Below are 19,595 nucleotides of genomic sequence, written 5' to 3' on the forward strand. Positions count from 1 at the left end.
GCCGATCCGATTTGTCTTCGGGCAGTAGGCAAGGTACACGTTGAACTGGTTGCCAGCCAATCGCAGGGCACACAAAGACGAACAGCAAACTGAGAGTGTTCCATGAACCTACCCTGAATGTTTTTGTATGTCCCAAGCACACATGAAGGAAACTAAGAAAAAGTCAGCCATTTTGGTTTGAAGCATCCAATTGGGGCAAATTCCAAAGTTCAAGAGAAAATTCACCCAATCAGAATCAGATCACTAAATTCGCAAAACATTTTTTTGCTTATGCCATGGTGTCAAGAGTTTGATGAAAAAGAGAGCGTAATGGCCCATTTATCACTGTTCGCAAAAGTCTCAAAAAAGGGAAGTACAAGGACCCCTTCATAGCTTTTCTTGGGAATTTCCTTAATGCTTAAAACTGAACTACTGATTGGGAAAACAAAACTGTAATCAATGAAGGTGTCCTCTGAGGACCAAAGAATTTTTTTATATAATTATTTTTAAGAACATGTTCCAACAATACTCGAATAAAATACTAATAATAAAAGATGAGATCACACACTATATTTTATATTCAAACATCTGATTAGAAGTGGCTTGGATATTCTAACATGCAGTTGAATTCAATACTTCAATAACAAAAACAGTTTAAAACACATAACTTTTTTTTTTTTTATTCTGTGTATCACACAATCACACTTTTAAAAAATGCGCATAAAGGTGTCATTATTATACCAGACCGCCATCGCACTTTTAATCTTGCGCAGCACCGTCTGGGACTCCCCGCACTAGATCATAATGTAATCACTGCACCACCAGTCCCCACTAATGTTCTCAATGATTTATTTTACGCAGTAGGCAAGCAGAACTTAGCCAGACATGTCCTTGCAATAAAAAGTAAATAATAAAAGCAAGTATGTTAGGCTATGCATTTGCATCTCTGATGGGTTCATTCAAAAGAGGGCAGCGAGCTTCAATGTTCCCCAGCCTTGAAAAGAGCAATTTCTTGTTTGTATTTAACAGCGCGCACTACCATATGCACACACATTTATCTGGCACAGGCTCTCTAATGTTCTTTGTGATTTCCTTTTTTTTTTTGAGTTGAGGCCACTGATAGTGGAGAGGAAACCAAGAGGAAAATAGCCTCAAGTCCGACTCATTTACTGGCGTATGCCTCTGCACTCAGTCACTGGAGCTTGTGACGGCTAACACGCAGCCATCGCTTCGTGGAAGGAAAAGTAAAATTGTGAAAAGGATATAATTAAGAATCAAGGACGCGGCAGTGATCCGCTACCTTCACGAATCGTCTAAATTGAACAACTGGGCGGGGTGAGGCGTTCAAAAACAGGAAGTTAAAACAGGCGGGGAATATTCCACTTTTGTCCTGTTCTAACACACTTGCCTTCTTTTTTCCTCCCCTCCCATCCCTCCTTCTCCCACACTCCCAGATCCCTTTAAGTGCTCCGAATGGGAGAGAGAAAGCATCCAAAGCCACTTTCCGAATCCCCATGTGTGTGCTTGTCCCCATTTCGAAGCATGTGTGTGTTAGCCCGTGTGTGCTTCTCTGAGGTAAAGTGCAGAGGAATCAATACAAAAGTGAAGATGTCAAGCGTAGACGAGTGCTCCGTGCTGATTGTAGGACAGATTATCCGTCCCCCGAGTGTCATGACGTCTCTATATGTGAGTGAGATGTCAGTGGAAAGGCCTCTACGCACCGATCGGCCATCGTGGCCAACTGTCGCGTCGGCCTGGCGGAAAGTGGCCGAAGAACAAATCGTAAACGCCGACGGAGACGCCAACAACGCCATCAGAAGTAGTAGCCCTCCATGCCATTGGCGGCGATAGTCGCTAACTTTTAGTTGCTAACTTTTCACGGTGATATCCAATAACGGTGGTCTTTCATGAATGAGTGCGATTAATTCGTCTGCTGCCCTTCTGTACAGCCAGCCGACATGTCTATAGAGGATATTTGAAAAAAGAGTGAAGTTCATTTAGTTCCTGGAAAAATAACTGAAAGCTTTTCCACTTTCGTTTTTTTTCACGCCTACTGATAACATCACACGTTATAATGTATTTTTCTAATATATTTCTTTGACTCATGTTTGTCACCCTTGTTTGTTGTGTTTGTATGTTCGAAGTTACTAAATAATAATATTTTTTAATAATAACGTACTTTACCGCTACTTTTGCGAGGATCAACCTTTTTTTTTCCGGTGACCTCAATGTTCCGTTGCTTTGGGAATCAGACTGGCTAAAGGTCATGGAAGTGTTTTTTTTAGAAATATTTCACACTATATAAAGACATAATATTCATAGAATCTTGCAGCCCGAGTGAACCACGGCACTGTTGCAAGTTTGGCAGGCGAAACGTAAATGTATATATGACATATCATGCCATAAACGTAATGTCTTCTCTCAGCAGTGTTATTCACGAAAACCGCACACCTTGGAAACTAAAAATAAATGGAACGAAAATAATGTATTTCACGACACACTCTGTCAAATGCATGTAACCGGCATGTGATTATAAAACATGCTCCTCTGATGAGTTACTCTCTTATTTTTGTTGATGCGCAAGATAATAAATAAGCAAACCCATTAAAAATAATCCACAAACCCAAAAATTTGAGGCTCGCTTGGCCATGTGTCATGAACAGTATGTGTTATCCAATTAACATGATGAACAAAAGAAGTAAACAATTACTAGAAATAATCAATAGGGTAAAGTAAACAACAACAAAAAAAAGTCGCTTTCATGCTGCCCATTGAAGCCGTTTTTTTCCAGTCGCTATCTTGTGTGTATGCTACCCGTGTTTAAGGCGCCCTGACCAGAATGTCAAGTTTGAAAACCTAAGACTTATTGCTGACGCATTCAATTATCTAAATAAGCAAAGTCGCATCAGCCTTGTAAACATGCACAATGTCCAGCTTGGGTGACTTTTGTCTGAATCGGACAAGTCTCTATCTGCCTGGGTTTCACTAATTTCACAAGACGTGCAGACGTGATTCTGGTCTCAGGTTTTCACACTTCAGTTCCGACAATGTGGAAGACTTGTACACAAAGAAAATATCCCATCCATTACAACTCTGATACTAACCCCAAAGCCAGAAAATTGCCGAGTAACCTTGATCCCCATGTGGGAAAAATCCAGACATTTTCAGGCAGTGTAGAAATGATTAGAATCTCCTAAGGGTGCACAAAAGGGGAAATTTCCAAATGCCCTTTTAACAAAATAGTTCCTTGTTTACATTTGTGAAAGAATCATTGATTGATCAAAGCATCAAATGATGCCCCCCCCTTCCACCCCCCTATCATTGATGATATGAATAAAAAAAAAAATAAAAAAAATCCTCAGCAGCCTCAAGGCCTCCAGTGGCCTAAATGAGGTAGCCGTGTACTCTAGTAGCGCGTGGGTGGGCTCGTTGTTCACAGCCCGCTTAAGCCTTTGTCCCCCGTGAAGCTTGACTGTGCATTATGTGGCCCTCAGACTGCCGTTGTTATTTTTTCCTTCTTCTTTATCTACAAAAAGCACCCTGGGGGCAGACACTTTTCATAAAACGGTCTCAGGTCCGCTCTGCTCTTGCGTTTGGCCCGGGAGGCGACGTTCCGTTTCAAGTAGGCGACTATTACGACTAAGTGCTGCCATCTGAGTGCTGGTGTGTGTCCTGGGTCCCATCTTTTACTAGGCTGGCAGGCCCAGACGAGGTTGGTGGTGGTGGGGGGGTTTGACATCCCATTGGCCAGCCTGTGGTTTGCGGCAAAGCGCAGTCTAGGCTGCCACACATTCCCACCCCATCGCATTCTTTCCCCTCGCCTCAACTCCGAGTTACCACATATCTGGGTTGGACTTCCTCCTTCATGCGACGAGGTTGTAAGTCAGAGTTGCGGAACGCTGTCAAAAATGTTGTTTACGTGTCAAAAATGAACTAAAACCTCCCCGCAAGTGTGTTCCGCCTCAGTCTCATCTGACTGCGATTACATTCGACACTTGAACAATCACCACAGAAACTTTACGAGTCGGTTTACGATGAGAATTTGGCATTTTCCACTCTCATAATGTGACGAGGGTGATGTTTTATTCATAAACACCGACATGCGCACGTTTACTTGTATGTTTGTCTAACTGGCTGTCAATCACATCACAAGAGAAGGAAAGAGAAAAATCATGCGTAAGCAAGCTACATTTTCAAAGTCGGAGTTTGATTCTCTATGTGAGTAAACAAACAAAAAGAAACAACAAAACCTGTATTGAAGTCATGCAACAAATTTGGTTTGGCTCGGTACAGTTAGGACCAATGAATCCTGTGCAGAATTGTAACAACACATCCAAATTTGTAAACATGCCAGGTTGAATTTTCACCAATGCTGGTCCGCTGTTGTGTTATACAGAAAAGTGAGCAAAAAACCCCAAAAACATCCAATTTAGTCAATTGTCCACAAATGTTGGTTTCGGTACGGTTTAGATCGGATCGATAAATGCGAGTCATGATTTTCCCGGAAGATTTAGAAAGTACATTAAAAATGTGTTTCCATACATTTGGCTTCTGTTCGATATTTGAAAGACAAATTCACGCCGAGTTCAAATTGCTTCGGCGCAGTTTGGTGTCCCTGGTGAGCGTTTCCAAAAAGATTAGAAACGCGTGCTTTTTAACAGTAGGGGGAAGCGAGAAGCAAGTGTCAATTCACAGAGTAACTTCCTATATTGCAACGACAATGTTGACCTAGCCCATGGTCGCAATGTACAGTGACCGCTCCTCACGTCACAAAATGATGGACGGAGATGGGCCTAGACGGACGGATGAGGTGAGGAAGATGGGGCCAACCAAGAAGCAAAGAAAGTGGCAGACTTAATTGGTTCCGCAATCGCACAACCATTTGAATGCAAAGTAGCATGCCTCTGCCGTGGCGTGGACTCTGACTGACAAGGAGATGGTCATCAGTATACGGAGGACGGCTGGAAGAGGTTACGTGGATCATCCGGACGGGGATAATGTGACATTGAGACAGTGGAATATTCTACATGGGGGAAGACGGACGGGTTCCTTGTAGTGAGGACTGCTTGGGTAAACAAATGAACGTCAAATCTTACACCTGGCGAGCGTTGATAAATCCTCTGTAAATAATAGGGTCCCTCTGTTTTTTTCCCCTCTTAGTTCAGACCCCACATCCAGATGTAATTGGCTACGTGGAATTTGGCAGGTATTTCTGTCATGAGTAGACCCACAAAGAAGATTCAGGAAGCCCTTTGGTAATAAACACAGAAAATCTGCCATTTTGGTTGAAAAGTGACGATTTTGGTCAGTTACACGTACCCTACATTGACTGAATAAAATTTGCTTAAGACGTTGGCAGATTGCTCCCAAATCTGAAAATATATACTAGATAGTTTTGAAAAAAATTTGATGGCTATCCCAAATAACACCATGTGGTCGGAATGTGACCAAATGCGTTGTGTGTCTTAGATAAATTGTATATAAATATCATACAAATGACATACAATACCCCCAACTTGTGAGTTTTTTGATTTACGGACTTCTACGTGGTCGATTATTTGCTATGTGTTGCGACTTGTGAGCCAAAACTTAAATTACAAGGAAATTTCATTTTTGGCTGCACTCGAGTGAAGTGAAAAATTGAAGGAGCGCGACAGTTGTCACGGCACTGTTCGCCGTTAATCGAACAGGACAAAAAGTCAAACAAACATATCGTCCTGTTCTGTGAAAAACACGTCCAATTTATTTGTTTGTTTTTGTTTCCACGTTAATGGGACTCCATTAATGTCAAAATGTTTTTTTAATTTTTAAAAAATCCATATAAGTGTTTTTCGCAGGACAGTGATGATATGCTCGATGAAAACACTAGCAAGGAGCATGGAGACGACACCAACATGAAATTAAACACGTGGTAAACGTCCAATGGAGATGAGATCAGAGCTCAAATTAATAGTACAGTATGTGTCAATTCTAGTTTAATTACATTTTATAAAAAAAATAATTCTGTTACATTTTCTTGAACACATTGTGTTTTTCGAATAATATTTTCTTTCTTCAGGATAGAAAATCAATCCGGACAAAATTCCTAATCATTAATTCAATGATGATTTGATGACCTGGCATTGTAGCTTTCTGCATCACACAATGATACGTTTTGTGGTCTTACTGTCTTTAGTTGCACAGACAAACAGCTGGTAAGCAGGTAAAGGCTGCATTCATGAAAAATGTATCCAAAATACTGGCAGTATTGCATTGATTGTGTGCATCCATGAGCCTTTGAGAGGCGGAGCCTAGCGGGGGGTAACATGTGATGTTGACGAGACTGCGTGTAAGTACCTGGACGTGAGCTGTGGCCGGCAGCAGCTCTTAGTGGAGTGTGTCACTCAGTTGTTTCCCACATCTGAGTTTTTTTTTTTTTTTATAAGTAAGTATACTGTAAATTACTTTGAAAAAAAAACGTGACGTAGTAGACGGCGTGAACGAAGAATCACGGGGGAACTCTGCACTCTCTCTTGTTACTTGCACATTGTTTTTTGTAGTGCAACAGTCTTGAAAGGAGGCAAAGTGGTCAGGTGAAAAATGCCCCGATTTATTTATTTAATTTTGCACGTGCGTAAATCGACTTGGCAAAGTGAAGCAGTGAATGAGTTTCCGACACTGTCATAAAAACATTGCAGCGTCAGGGGAGGCAGAAACGGAGTGGAAAGGTTAACTCCAATGCATACAATATGGTATCAATTAGCATTGCTTCTGTGGCCGGTTGCCACGCTGTATCAGCATTTGCATGCGTGTACGCGTGCGCGTGTGCGCGTGTGTGCAGGTGGATGTATCTGCGAGTGTTTTCCCCAGTAGCCAGGAGAGAAACAAAGACGTGTTCGAATACTTTGCCGACTGCAAATGTGCATGTCAACAGCTATGCAAACACACACATAATAATGCCTCCTATATACTCCTCCACACATTCGCGTGCACCCCCGCACGCATACGCACACACTAGGTCATTTGGCAAGCATGAAACGCATCTAAACAGACAACTCATTAAGTTGTGCACATTTGCGAGCTGCAGGGTCGCTTTAAAGTGTTTTTATGCGTTTGTACTGGATGTGTTTTATTTCTTCATCCCTTTTCCATCACTCCATTCCTGTAGCCATTATTATGAACTTAACAGGGAATTTATGTCCAAGGCAAAACAAGTTAAAGCCGAACAACAATAAGTCTCATATTTAATAATGTAGATGCAATGCTGAATAGATTGTGCAAACACGCAAAGGAGGAGATATCTAATGTTCATATCAAGAAAGTGGGTTGTGAACTCCAGTTTGGATTAATTTGAAGACTGTGAGTTTGCCACTACAGAATAGGTCCATCACTGAAATTGAAAAATGACATTGATATTGAAATAGTTGAAGAACGCATGTTTTTTTTCATGGCAGTTGATGTCATCAATTGTTTTCTTCCACTATATCGATTATTGTGTAATCACTCCATCGTATTTTTGACAAATTATCTAAACAAATTAGGATGAGAATGAGCGAGCGCCGACTTGAACTTGCCCCACCTCCAGTTTGGGGACGCCAATGTCAACAGGGGGAGCCCACAAAATGTCAGTAATCGTGCTACTTCCTGTGCGAGAGCAGAACAACAACAGCTGCCTAAAGAAACAGACGCGACCTCCTTGATGCTTCCCAAGTGGGACATTAGCGTCAAATGTAAACCCTGAACCTCCCTTTCCCGCTTCCAAATCAAAACAACGCAAACGTCACTTGTGATTTCCACTTTAATTTGCTTGACTTATTCCGCAATAAACGCGTCTCCTAAACAGACGGACGAGCTGACTCACAAGTCACAAGCTCACGTGAGACCAGTGTCTTATTGCGTCCATTCATCCTGGCGCGAGAGCAGTGTAACCTTTTAGACGAGGGAATGCTAAATCACGGCCATTATTCTGCGCTCCCTGGGCGCTCGCCTGCCATTGACTAACTGTTCCCCAAACTGCGCGATGGAAAGTGGGGGTGGGGGTGGAATGGGGGGGTCATGAGTCGCCACACCCAAACTATTCGATTGAGAAGAGGATCCAACAGCGATAAAAAGCAAACAAAATGTGTCACGTTGATACATATCAGCAAATTAATATGAGCCGTTCTCGTACGGTGTCCTTTTCCCAAATAATCCACGCCGGGCTGGCAGATGAATAGAACTTTTGTTCCACACCATATATTGTAGTAAAGTTTATTGGTATATCCAGTAGACGGGAAATCCCTGCCCCCCACCACCTCCCCGTATGTCTTAACACGGTTTAAGACCCTGCTGCTTTCTGACTTATGAATGGAAGAGAAAGATGAAGATAAGGTTACCCACTAGTTACAGCTGGGTCATATATTGAGGAGGAAGAGGTAGATTAATAGCAAGGGTGCTAGTAGTGGGAGTAGCAGTAGAAGTAGTAGCATTCATAAGAAAAGAAGTGGTAAGGCAACTTTATTTAAATAGCACATTTCTTACACAAGCCAACTCAATGTGCTTCACAACCAAAAGCTCAACAACTACAAATATTTTCAAACTGAACAAATAGTAGTAGGAGTAAATAGGGGTAAGAGTAGTAGTAGTAGTAGTAGTTGTACTAGTAGCAGCAGCAGAAGGAGTAGTTTTTGTCGTAAATGTAGTTGTAATAGTATTAATAATCGTGTAGTATTAATAGGAGTGGTAGTAGTTGTATAAGTCACAGATTGAGTAGAAGAAATATTTCTGGTTGTAGAAATATGATTAGTAGTACTAGGCGTTTTAGGTAGTAGAAAGGTAGACGTAGTAGACTATCAGACGTAGTTTTTGCAGTCATAGTCTTGGACAAATTAGTGGCAGAAATAGTCTGAATGACCGTAGTAGTAATATCACTTGGATTCATCGCAGTAGGAGTCATACATGTCAGAGGAGTAGTATTGCCAATAGGTTTAGTTATTTGCAATCGGAGTAGGGAAAGTAGTAATAACAACGGTAGTAGCTGTAGAAGTAGGAGTAGTAATAGCAGCAGTAGCACTACAATGATGAAGAGGGGAAACTGTAGTGGTAGATGAAGGAGTAGTTGTACCTTTACCCGGGATTAATACATGTTGACAGAACTATGTCATTCCTGAGAATGCAAAAGGTAGAATATAACTACAATTTTAGGAGTAATGCCTTGCATTACTCCAATAGCGTTCCAACTATTTGGTGGTCAGACTAGACAAACAGTCGGCTGTCAGCAAATGTGCTGGCGACTGGAAACGGACCAATCCGAGGACGTGACCCAAGCGTTGACACCTGGGATGGAGTCGTCAGGTTAAAGAGGCAAAAAAAGCAGCAGTGTTGAGGTCCAGTGATCCCATGTCTGATTTATGCCCCCCCCGCCCCCTCCCTAATGACCAGCCACTGTTGCTCATTTGTTGCCCATACTAGAAATAATATGAGTGTTTTTTTTTATGAGATTACTCATTTGGAATCTATAGTCATTGGGGCCGAGACTTTCCGTGAGAAGCAAAAAACTGCCAGTTATTGATGCCCCTACCAAATGTCTACAGTCAGCCATTAAACAACTCTTTCGGAAGCTAAGAACATTGATGAACATTGATGAATTTGAATTGAATTGAATAAATTTCACAGAATAAAACGGTAATAGGGAAAACTTGAATATGGCTGGGATTACTGCATAGCACTAAATAATATAATAATATCGTAGTTACTAAAGTTCCAGGTGACTGCTTTCCTTCCCTGGAAGCAAACACTAGGTTAAGAGAATAAATTAGGCAAATGTTGGGGGAAATCTAGGGCAGTAGACAGTGGCCACTGGACATGGCCCTTCCTATCACCCTCCATTGCCCTTTTAGGTGCTTTGCTTCCTTGAGTGAGCCCTTCCACAAAAAAAAAAAAAAACACCCGCTCACATCAAAACTTTTTATCAGGACTTTTCACTATGGGATTTTTTTAGCGAGACTCCTGGGGCAACACAGTACAGTCAGAAAATTGACTAAAAGTCGCAGGGTTGGCGCTGGTTGGGTCCTTGTCACCCGCGGTAACGTAATGAGGATGTAAATGCCCCTGACAGTCTAGACATGGAAGTGTGACACATCCTGGGGACATGTGGCACATATGGGCAAGGCAAAGGAAGGGAAGGGAAGGGAAGAAGGATTTGGGGGGTGAGACAGAGACAGAAAGTGACAGGAGTGTGCATGTTGCTAGGGCAGATAAGAGCCCGACTACCAGTCAGCTAATGGGTCAGAAGTAATGTGACCTACTGACTGTCAGAAGGTCGAGAGAAGCTTAGTTAGTCACACTCGTCTGCTCCTTTTAGTCATACTGAAAAGTTCTCTAATTGGAACTTCAATCGCTGTTTTAATGGTACAGTAAAGTTTTTTTTTTTCAATTAGAATGGGCCCCAAAATATCAGCGTGTCCAATGAAAATTAATTTGGCCATAGCAAATTGTTAAACTTTGATGATCGTTGTTCTCCGCGCAACTTAAATGTTAAGTTAGCTTGAAGGCGGCAAAATGGCCACACATCAAGTTTCCTTGCTTTGTTTGTGGAATCAGGATTGGTATTTTTTTTTTTTTGTCTCAAAGACTCTTGGGAAATTATCTGTCGACATTCCAGCGCAATTTGCTTTAATGTTGATGAGATGCGAGGCATATGGTGGCGTTGGGTCGACATGAACAAACACTGCGTGGCGCGTTTCAAATGGTTTTAACAGTCGAGCGTTTTAACGACTAATGAGAGTAATTGGAGGCTCACGGACTTGCTGATGGACTCGAAAGAAAGGGAAATCTTTTTGCGTTCAGGGCTGGGGGTTCGGCACCTGCAGCCGTCGGTGCTCGGACTTGCTTCAAGTTTTCATCTAAAGCAGACGGAAAAAAATTCATGAGGATAATGAGGATGGTGGACATCGTGAAAATTGAGGAGAAGAAGAAACGTCAAGAATGGGAGAGGAGAAAACTGTCACTGTCAACTTGAAGTTAGCAGCCATGACTGTTATTAGTAGATAGCGCTCATGTTGTAAAACGTACATAAAATCAGACAGTTTACGGTCTTACCCAGGGGAATTTGTTTCAGAGATTCCGTCCAATTGCGACCAAATTTGAACCACGTACTATGGTGATATTTTGAATGCAAAATTTGGTTGACATGTCTATCATGAGACGACTCAAAAGTCTTCATAACCCATGCCTTAAATGACACGTGAGGTGCCTTTTTGGGTTTAAAGCAGACAGTTTTGAGGCATCTTTCAAGGGCTTTTTGGAAAAACAAGCCCGTCCTTGAAACTTTTTTATGATTGCCGCCAAATTTTAAAATGCGCAAGAACAGGTGGATCATGGGATAATGTGTAACATTTGAACTTCTGTCATTATGTTTGCATGGCGTATCACCACTTGAATGTTTTGAAAAGTCAGCCCCCGAAGCCAGCTGCATGTGGCCACACGACATTTGGTCGGCAAATCACGCATGAGAAGACCCACAAAAACTCATCCCTCAACTTTTGTCCAATTACAACCAAATCTAACCATGCAGACACCAGAGGTGGGCCATGCTAAACTGTGTAACATTTGAGTTTTAGTCATTGCGTAGAGCCGGGACATGCCGTGAAATTTGATGACTTGCTGGAGAAGACAAAACTGCGGCTTAACAAGGTCAGAGTCGAATCAAAGCCAAGCAAAAACCAAACAAAATTCAGTTAGTGCCTCAGGGTCTATTATGAATAGTTCTCTTCCATGTCAGCATACCCCCCCGTTCTGTCAATGCTTTAATACAGCCCAGACAAATTGTCTTAACAGCGTAATAAATGTAAGAATCACACTACGATTGAGTGAAAAAAAACGGGTGTCATCAGACATTCGCCTCGTCGCCGATAAATGCTCACAAACACAGACACCGTGAGAGTTTCAAGTTTGTTAGTGGGAAATAAAGGAGTGGGCAGGGGGGAAATTTAATCTGCATGACACCAGCAGGGGAATCTAATCATGGCGACACAAGTGGAGGCTTGTTTAACGATTTTCTCCCTTTGCCTTTTTCAATTAGGCTAACTCGCTGTGATGTGGTCCTCGTGCCGTCTGCCCTCTTGTATTTTCAAAGCCAAATATTGGCCCAAATTGCGATCTCGCCACACTCGGTTTTACGACTTCACATCGAGACCAATCAATTTTGGTTTTCCACCAGCTGGATGTTACTTTTTTTTATTAGCTGTCTTCCTCTCACTTATGAACACACACTTTAACCGTACTAAGTAATTCAATGGAAAATGAAGAGGGGCATCAAATGAACCGCAGTTTGTGGTAAATAAATTGATATGTAATGGCTCCGCCTACAGGTTTGGAGTGTATTTGACTAGTGCAACTCTAGCACCAATCAAATTGCTAATTTTAGCAAGAGACATTTTAGGAAAAGCCGTGGATTTAACAGTGAATATTTGCTCTCTTGATCTGTACTATTCTAATACCTCTGTCAATCCAGATTTCCTCATGGCATACCGCCGGTTCCTTCTGGGTGTCATACCATACCCAGACACTTTGCAGATCCTTCTGCACTACTCCGTGTTCTCCAACAACACCTTCAGAGCAAATATTGCATCGGATGTACTCTGCCTAAGCATGTAACCAAATACCGACTCCTGTCCCGAGTCTAGCGTCTACTACTCTTTCCCATAGCTTCATTGTGTCGTCAACTTTATTCCTCTATACTTCCCACAACTTGGGCATATTGTCTTTGTTCTCCAAAAGGCACCAGTAGATTTTTTCCCCTCTGTTTCTCAGGCATCTTCTGACAGTCTATAATTTAAAATGAACAGCCTGGTCAAAACCTTCATGGCCGCCTCTCCCAGAGCTTCCATTCGTCCACGGGTACGTCATCCGGACCAATCGCCATTCCGTTTGTCTTCCTCTTCAATCATTGCTACTTCCTGGTCCAACTTCTTCTGCTCTTCCTTTTTCATCCGTCCATCCATTATTGGAGCCGCTTCTCCTCACAAGGGGCGTGGGCAGTAGGTGGGAGACAGCCAGGACTGGCTGCCAGCCAATCGGAGGGCACACAAAGACAAACAACCACCCGCGCTCACAACACACCCAGGGGCGATTCAGAGTGTCCAAACAATCTGCCATGCATGTTTTTGGAATGTGGGTGGGAAACTGAGTACCCGGAGGAAACCCACGCAGGCACGGGGAGAACATACAAACTCCACACAGGAAGGCCGGTGCCAGAATTGAACCCTGCGCCTCTGAAGAGCGAGGCCATCGTGCTGATCAGTCGTCCACTGTGCCGCCCCTCTTCCTTTTTATTTCCTCATTCATCAACTCCTATTATTATTTTCATCCATCCACCACACCACCGGTACCAGTCAAACCATTTCCATCGCTATCCTTAATCACCCTAACTAGCTGCACATCCTTTTCATCCTTTTCCGTCTCTGTCTGGCCAAGCTGAAAAGAATGTTCTCGATTTGTTAAGAATTCTTCGAGTCGTTTAATATGAGACGTTTCATTGTCTTATTCTGAAAGGTGTGTCTTTTATTTTGAAGGGTCGCTTCATATTTCTGTTTCCTGTTTAGCTTTTTCGTTCGTCATTCAGCTCAGAGCGGTAGTAGTAGTAGTCAATGACGATGTGAGTACTTGTTCAAATTCATTCTGATTAATATTGATAGCATACTCTTATTGCTTTCTTCAGTAAAATAATGTGTGCGCGTTCATATTATTTATACACTCGTTTTCTCCTCATGTTTGCATTCGTTACTCAACAGTGTTTAGCTAACTTGTACAATAGGTTGCCGGTAGCAACATGCTAACACAAGTAATATAGACTGGAAAAGGTAGTACGTTTATTCTAAACACGATTTATTGTTTAACCTGCCTCCTTTTTGGCCATTGCCACTTCCACCATTGATCTACGTCACATCACTGCGTACATTTTCTTGTCTTCATGCGTCAGTCATCTCGGTGTCCCATTTGTAAATGGGCTTTCACCTGTATAGCGCTTTTCTACCTTCCTACAGAGCACCCGAGGATTCAGTATCTTGCTCAAGGACACTATAACATGGTCACAAAAGCCGGGGATTGAATCAACAACCTCTTGGGATTTTTTTATATAATTTTTTGTTAATTTTCCTTTTAGTTATTTTCTGTAAATTGTGTTCCAGAACATTGACTGCTATCATGCATGACTTCACACAAGAATGTCAGCTCATCATGTCAAACCGCAGCTCACCAAACAAGGATTCAGTCTATTCTTTGCTTTTTCTAATCTTTTTGGGGTCAGGATTTTGCAATGCATACTCCAAAACAAAATCTTGCATGTTGTCACAAAACTTTACAGATATTGTGCCAGAGATTTTGGGGATGTTTTGATCTTTCATTACGGTCGAATAATTTTTAACTCACATGATCGTTAAGAACATTAAAAATGATCATTCCCATTATTTCTTATGAGTGGAAAAAAATCCACTACAGTCAGGGTTGCCTAACTTTGTTCTACTTAAAATGCGCTACCTCATAAGTCTGAGACCTCTTGCGTTGCCGCAAGAGTGCTGACGTGTCCCATTTCTGGCCGCTTGATTTCACAAAAGTTTGAACTGAACAAGCGTGGGACACTGCATCTACATGCAATATTCATCTCCAAATGTATTCATAGAAGCCCAGTAAAGCTCCGCTAAGTGCCACAGAGGTGCATCTACTCCACTGTAATAGGCAGTTAGGACCCTGGTATACGTGCGCATGTGGACTTTGTATAAGTGTGTGGGTGTGAGTGTGTGTTTGTATTTGTATAGGTTGTGTGGGACTGAGTCGAAAACTGGCTTGACACGTTTAATGCCGTTATTAAGATTTACAGTGAAGCTCATGTGGGACACACGGCCCCAAAAATATGGCTCAACCCGCGTCCCAATTAGAGAGCCTGAGGAGAGTGCACACGCACACACTCACGCACATCATTTCTCATACAATCTCAGGTCCCGCAATCTATATCGCTCATACACTTGTACATATTCGGTCTTTACACACATGTACACACTCGCGTACACACGCAGTTTAGGGACACGAGAGGGCAGAAAACGCTGAAACGGTGAATGCCACGAAAGAAGGATTCCAAAGAGTCGTGAGATGAAGCAGGTCGACAACATCGTTGCATCACTGCTGATCATATTCAAGACTAAGAATGTATGCATGTGTATCATCCCGCACACACACACACCTACTTCTCCCGTGGAAATGTGCTTCCACTAAAGCCAAGTATAGGGCTTTAATGATGTAGCCGAGCGAACGTCTCCCAGTGCGGGTCTCCGAGAGACCAATTGGTGCGCACGTCTCGCCACTGCACATGCTCACTAGTTGGCATTAGCATAATACTCACATAACAGAAAACAAGAAGCAGAGTTTGACCACGTCGGATGAGGAATCAACGGTAGAGTAAGGGCATGGAAGAAAAAAAAAAAATGTGCACTCCTTGGTTGAGGCCAGATGAGGCATTGTTGATTCAATCGTGACTACTTGGCTTTGGAAGAAAAAAACGTTGGCATTGGGAAGTTGAGCTAAATGGGTGCTGAACGACAATTATTGAAAGAATGTTACACATAGACTGAAACCGAATATGATGTGCTGAATTGTTCACGTCAATTTATAAATAATTGAATGACTTAATTTTAGTGCCCTGTGATTGGCTTGAGACCAGATCAGGTTGTAGCCCGCCTACCAACCCACGTGTGGATGAGCGGTTTAGAAAGTGGATGGATGGATGGACTTCATTTCTAAAACAAAAAATAAATCAAAACAAAATAATGAATATTAGAAAACAAAATGGAGAAATATAGATTGAAATAATACATAATAAAACAAATCTAAATACTTGCCATTAGTTAAAATTATATTAACATTCTTATTAACTCTCTGACACTACGACTCGGGGGCAGAGTGGCAATTGGGAATTTCGAGAAAAAAAATGTGAATTTTCCTGAACAGCAGGTGTAGTTCCAGGCTGGTCCTGACCGTTAAGGTCGCCGGCAGCTGTTTGCCCTGCTCCTATTAACAATTACGTTTAAACACGTGACCCAGTCACTGACTGTTTCGCTACACGACGATCACACGTCAACAAGTGATGAATTTTTGGAATCATTCATCGTGTCCCTGACGGTGGAAGACTCGACTTCAAAATGTGTTGTGTTCTTTTTAATATAAATTTTCAGCTATTCTCATTCATTTTTTTGTGAATCACTGCTTGCATTCATCATTCTTTTCCAACAATGAATGCGCTTGGCTTGGAAAACTGATTTTAAAAAGTGAGGTCAAAACACAAAGCAACACAAACACAACCCACAGACCAACAAGTACTCTTGCATGTCGACACACGCGCGCACAATATAATGTATTCCCTAAACTGTAGACAACAATCAATGTCAGCCAGTCACAGTTCAATGAGCAGACTAAACAATGTCGCTCCATTATTACTGTCTTGTTTAAGCAACAACGCCTTGACGACACAGAAAATCAATACACTGCCACGCAACTGCTTGCATGTGTGTGCGTGTAGGTGTGGGTCTGCGTGTGTGCGTGTGTAGGCAGCTAACAAAAAAAAAAAGAGTCCATGATGATTAAAAGTCCACTTAAGCAAACCTTTCAGGCATGTATGTATGCATGTGTGGCTTTCTTAACCAGTAGATCAATATCTCCAACATTGATTGATTATCTACACTAAAACACTTAACTTGAAGAAAAGGCAGATGATTTAAACTTGTATCGTTGCGTCTGACAATGCGATTTGTCTTATAACATTCTCCGTTTCTATCGATTTGGAGCACAGTTCCTAAAATTTGACAAGTTGAACTCAGTGACAAACAAAATGTTTTGTCACATTTTAACTCAATCCAAGGACAAAATGTGTGCAAGCATTTGTGTTTTTTTTTTTTTTTTTAACGATCCCTGATACATCGTAAAAATCAAAGTTGAAAAATACAAAAAAACAAATAAAAGCTAATATTTTTAACATCACAGTCGATATGATGACCAAAGGATATCAGGTATTTGGCGGATGACTTTTTTTTTTTTTTTTAACAAATCCTATTGCCGTCAAAGGAGGAAATTCATTTCCCGTTCAGGGAGTTCAAGCTATCATTCATCCAAGCCCAGGCACATTTCGCAACCAAGATTTGGCAAAAAACAGCAGAAAAGATTGGCGGACGCGTGAAACTTTGGCGAGTTGCACTTCAGACAAAAAGCCAGCACTGGCGCGAGGGGAGGAAGTGGTGCAAAAAAACAATAGGAAGATTTGGACGGGCCTCGGGGATTCGTGGGCATCGCTTTGACTTGACTCAGCTGCTTTCTCCTGCTTTTTGGAGGGGATGACATTTGTGAAGAAGGATGGAAGGAAGGAGGAGGGAAAACAACTGTCTTTTTTTTTCCAATCTCTATTTTTTTTGTTGTTTTGAATTTCTCCCGTTTCTCCCTAAGGAAGTGCAGAAGAAACGGGGGGTCCAAAAAGTCGGGGGAAAATGAGAGGGAGTCCAGAGGCGTACACAACACAAATGGAGATGGACGGCGTATGGAAAGAGGAACAGAGGACTTATTTTGTGTGCCTTTGATGTGGTGAAATAACCCCGCCGTGACATCGTGACACATGCCTGTGCAGCTCACATGAAGTAAGAAAGGAAAAACAAAAGTAATGCAGTCTGCATAAAGTCACAGATAAGATACGACACAGATGGTCACAGGCCAAGAAAAAACACTGAAACACAACAATGCAACAAAGATGTGGTGCATAAAACAACAACAATGTTGTGCGGTCGACAATGGGATGAAAAAAAAAAAAAAAAGAGCGTCCACAAAAGTTACGTCGTCAGCACTTTTTGTTGTTGTTAAACAAGGCAAGAGGTTTTGATTAGCGCTTTGTTTGTTGGTAGTACGACAATGAAAAAGGTCAGATTTTTTTTTTTTTTTTAACATATTCATAGATTAGGTGCCGTTTTGTTAGCACAAGCGGGCTCGTACAAAGTATAAAAATCAGGGGCGTTAATCATTTTGGAACACGTGATTTCATATCAATTTTGTATGAATTATTTATAAATATTTATTTATTTAATAAGCAAGTAAGAATTGTTGTGAAGCCATCAGGCAGGCAGAAGAGCCAATTTGGCATGCGGGAGAGGAACATTAGCAAAAAAAAAAAAAAAAATTAATACGCAATTTCATTCCGGCTTCATTTAATGCCATGCGGCGTGGATGGGTGAGACGACGGAGTGATGGGATAATGTGCGTGCCTGAGTGTGCGTGTGCGTATGATTGGCAAGCCCATTGAGCCACATGTCATTGGACAAGGAAAGCGTTATTGCACCGCGCGGTACACCAGCTGTGCCTCAAGGAGATGATGATGATTACGATTATTGTGATGATGATGACGGCCAAATGGTTGAACCAAAAAGACGAACACGGATTCGTAATATACGGACAGTAATAACTGATTGTCTTTCTAAAGCCTTCTGGAATTGTTTTGGTCAATTAAGGTTTACAGTCGATGAATGCATTTAAACTATGACCTCTATTGGAGCGTATGTGTGTGTGTGGGTGTGTGTGAAATTTTGAAACTGCAAAAAACGCACCGTGTTGCACTTGGAAAGGGAAACAAGAATGGAAGATAATATTTGATCAAAGTGCAAAGAGGTGACTGAAGTGTAATGGAGCAGAGTCGACTGGCGAGGCACGGCAACAGATTGACCTAACATTAGCATGTGTGTTTATTTTGCGGTTTCTAGATGTGTCCTCAGATGTTATGTGATGTTATCAAGAAAGAAATAGCATGTAGTGGAGTATGACTGTAGATTTCTTTTTTCCAATTTTCCAGGCCCGGGAAATTTCTCTCCAAAATAGCTGCTGCAACCCAAAATGTCTGCCTTTGTGTTCAAATTGTGGTATGGCTCCTTAACACTTTTTTATTCGTCCTCTTATAATCGACATGTCCAACCGATTTTGTGTCAACTGATCAAACTAGTATCGGGGGCTGTATTTTATTTTTCCTCCTAATTTTCCAAGAGTCATTTTCATGGACTTTGTCTGACTTCCTGTTCCATTTCGGGCATGAGACTTTTTCACTTTTTTTTTTTCCCCAATATGGCCGTTTAAAACCAAAATGGTCGACTGTCCGTTTACCTTGGGGCTTGGGAACTTGTGAATATTTCGTGCTTCCTGTGTCCACCCGATTTTGTGTTGACCAGTCCAACTGGTCTCAGTTTTTTCTATCAATGGAGGGGAGAGTGAGAAGATTCATAATAATCTTTATCTTTAATGTAATAATAAACACACAATGCAGAAGTTTGGTGGGCCTGTCTTGACCTTAAAGCAGTCGGCTAGAGAATGACAAAGAGAATGAAGGCATCAAACAGCACAAAAGGAAAGCTGAGCCCGAGTGAAAGCCTGAAACTGTTTTTTTCTTTTTGACCCAATTGATGTCGATAGGTGTTGTGAAATGGGAGCCCAGGGAAGCTGGTGGAACATGCAACACAAAGTCTACGTGGGTGGACAATCAATGAAAACAAAATAGAGTTTGAAAAATGTCACAAAACAAGCGTAGAAAAGGAAGTTAGTGGGTTTACTTTTAGGCATGAATTGCCGAGTCGCCGTGTGCAATC

At 41.8% G+C, this 19,595-nt stretch overlaps 1 protein-coding gene across 3 annotated transcripts in view; it reads right to left on the reverse strand.

Moving 5' to 3' along the window:
* LOC148343929 (netrin receptor UNC5C-like) overlaps window positions 1–19,595 on the reverse strand; it is a 238,429-nt gene that overhangs the window by 144,630 nt on the left and 74,204 nt on the right. For 2 of the 3 annotated variants that reach the window (XM_088291572.1, XM_088291580.1), the window contains one exon: window positions 10,743–10,841. The exons of the other annotated variant lie outside the window; for it this stretch is intronic. In XM_088291572.1, coding sequence (XP_088147698.1) covers window positions 10,743–10,841 — 99 coding nt within the window. The remainder of the gene's footprint in view (window positions 1–10,742; window positions 10,842–19,595) is intronic. 3 annotated transcript variants of the gene reach the window in all.

Source organism: Idiotropiscis lumnitzeri, chromosome 1 (genome assembly GCF_059441095.1).
Source record: "Idiotropiscis lumnitzeri isolate Australia: NSW breed Sydney's pygmy pipehorse chromosome 1, RoL_Ilum_1.0, whole genome shotgun sequence".
Taxonomy (NCBI): Eukaryota; Metazoa; Chordata; class Actinopteri; order Syngnathiformes; family Syngnathidae; genus Idiotropiscis; species Idiotropiscis lumnitzeri.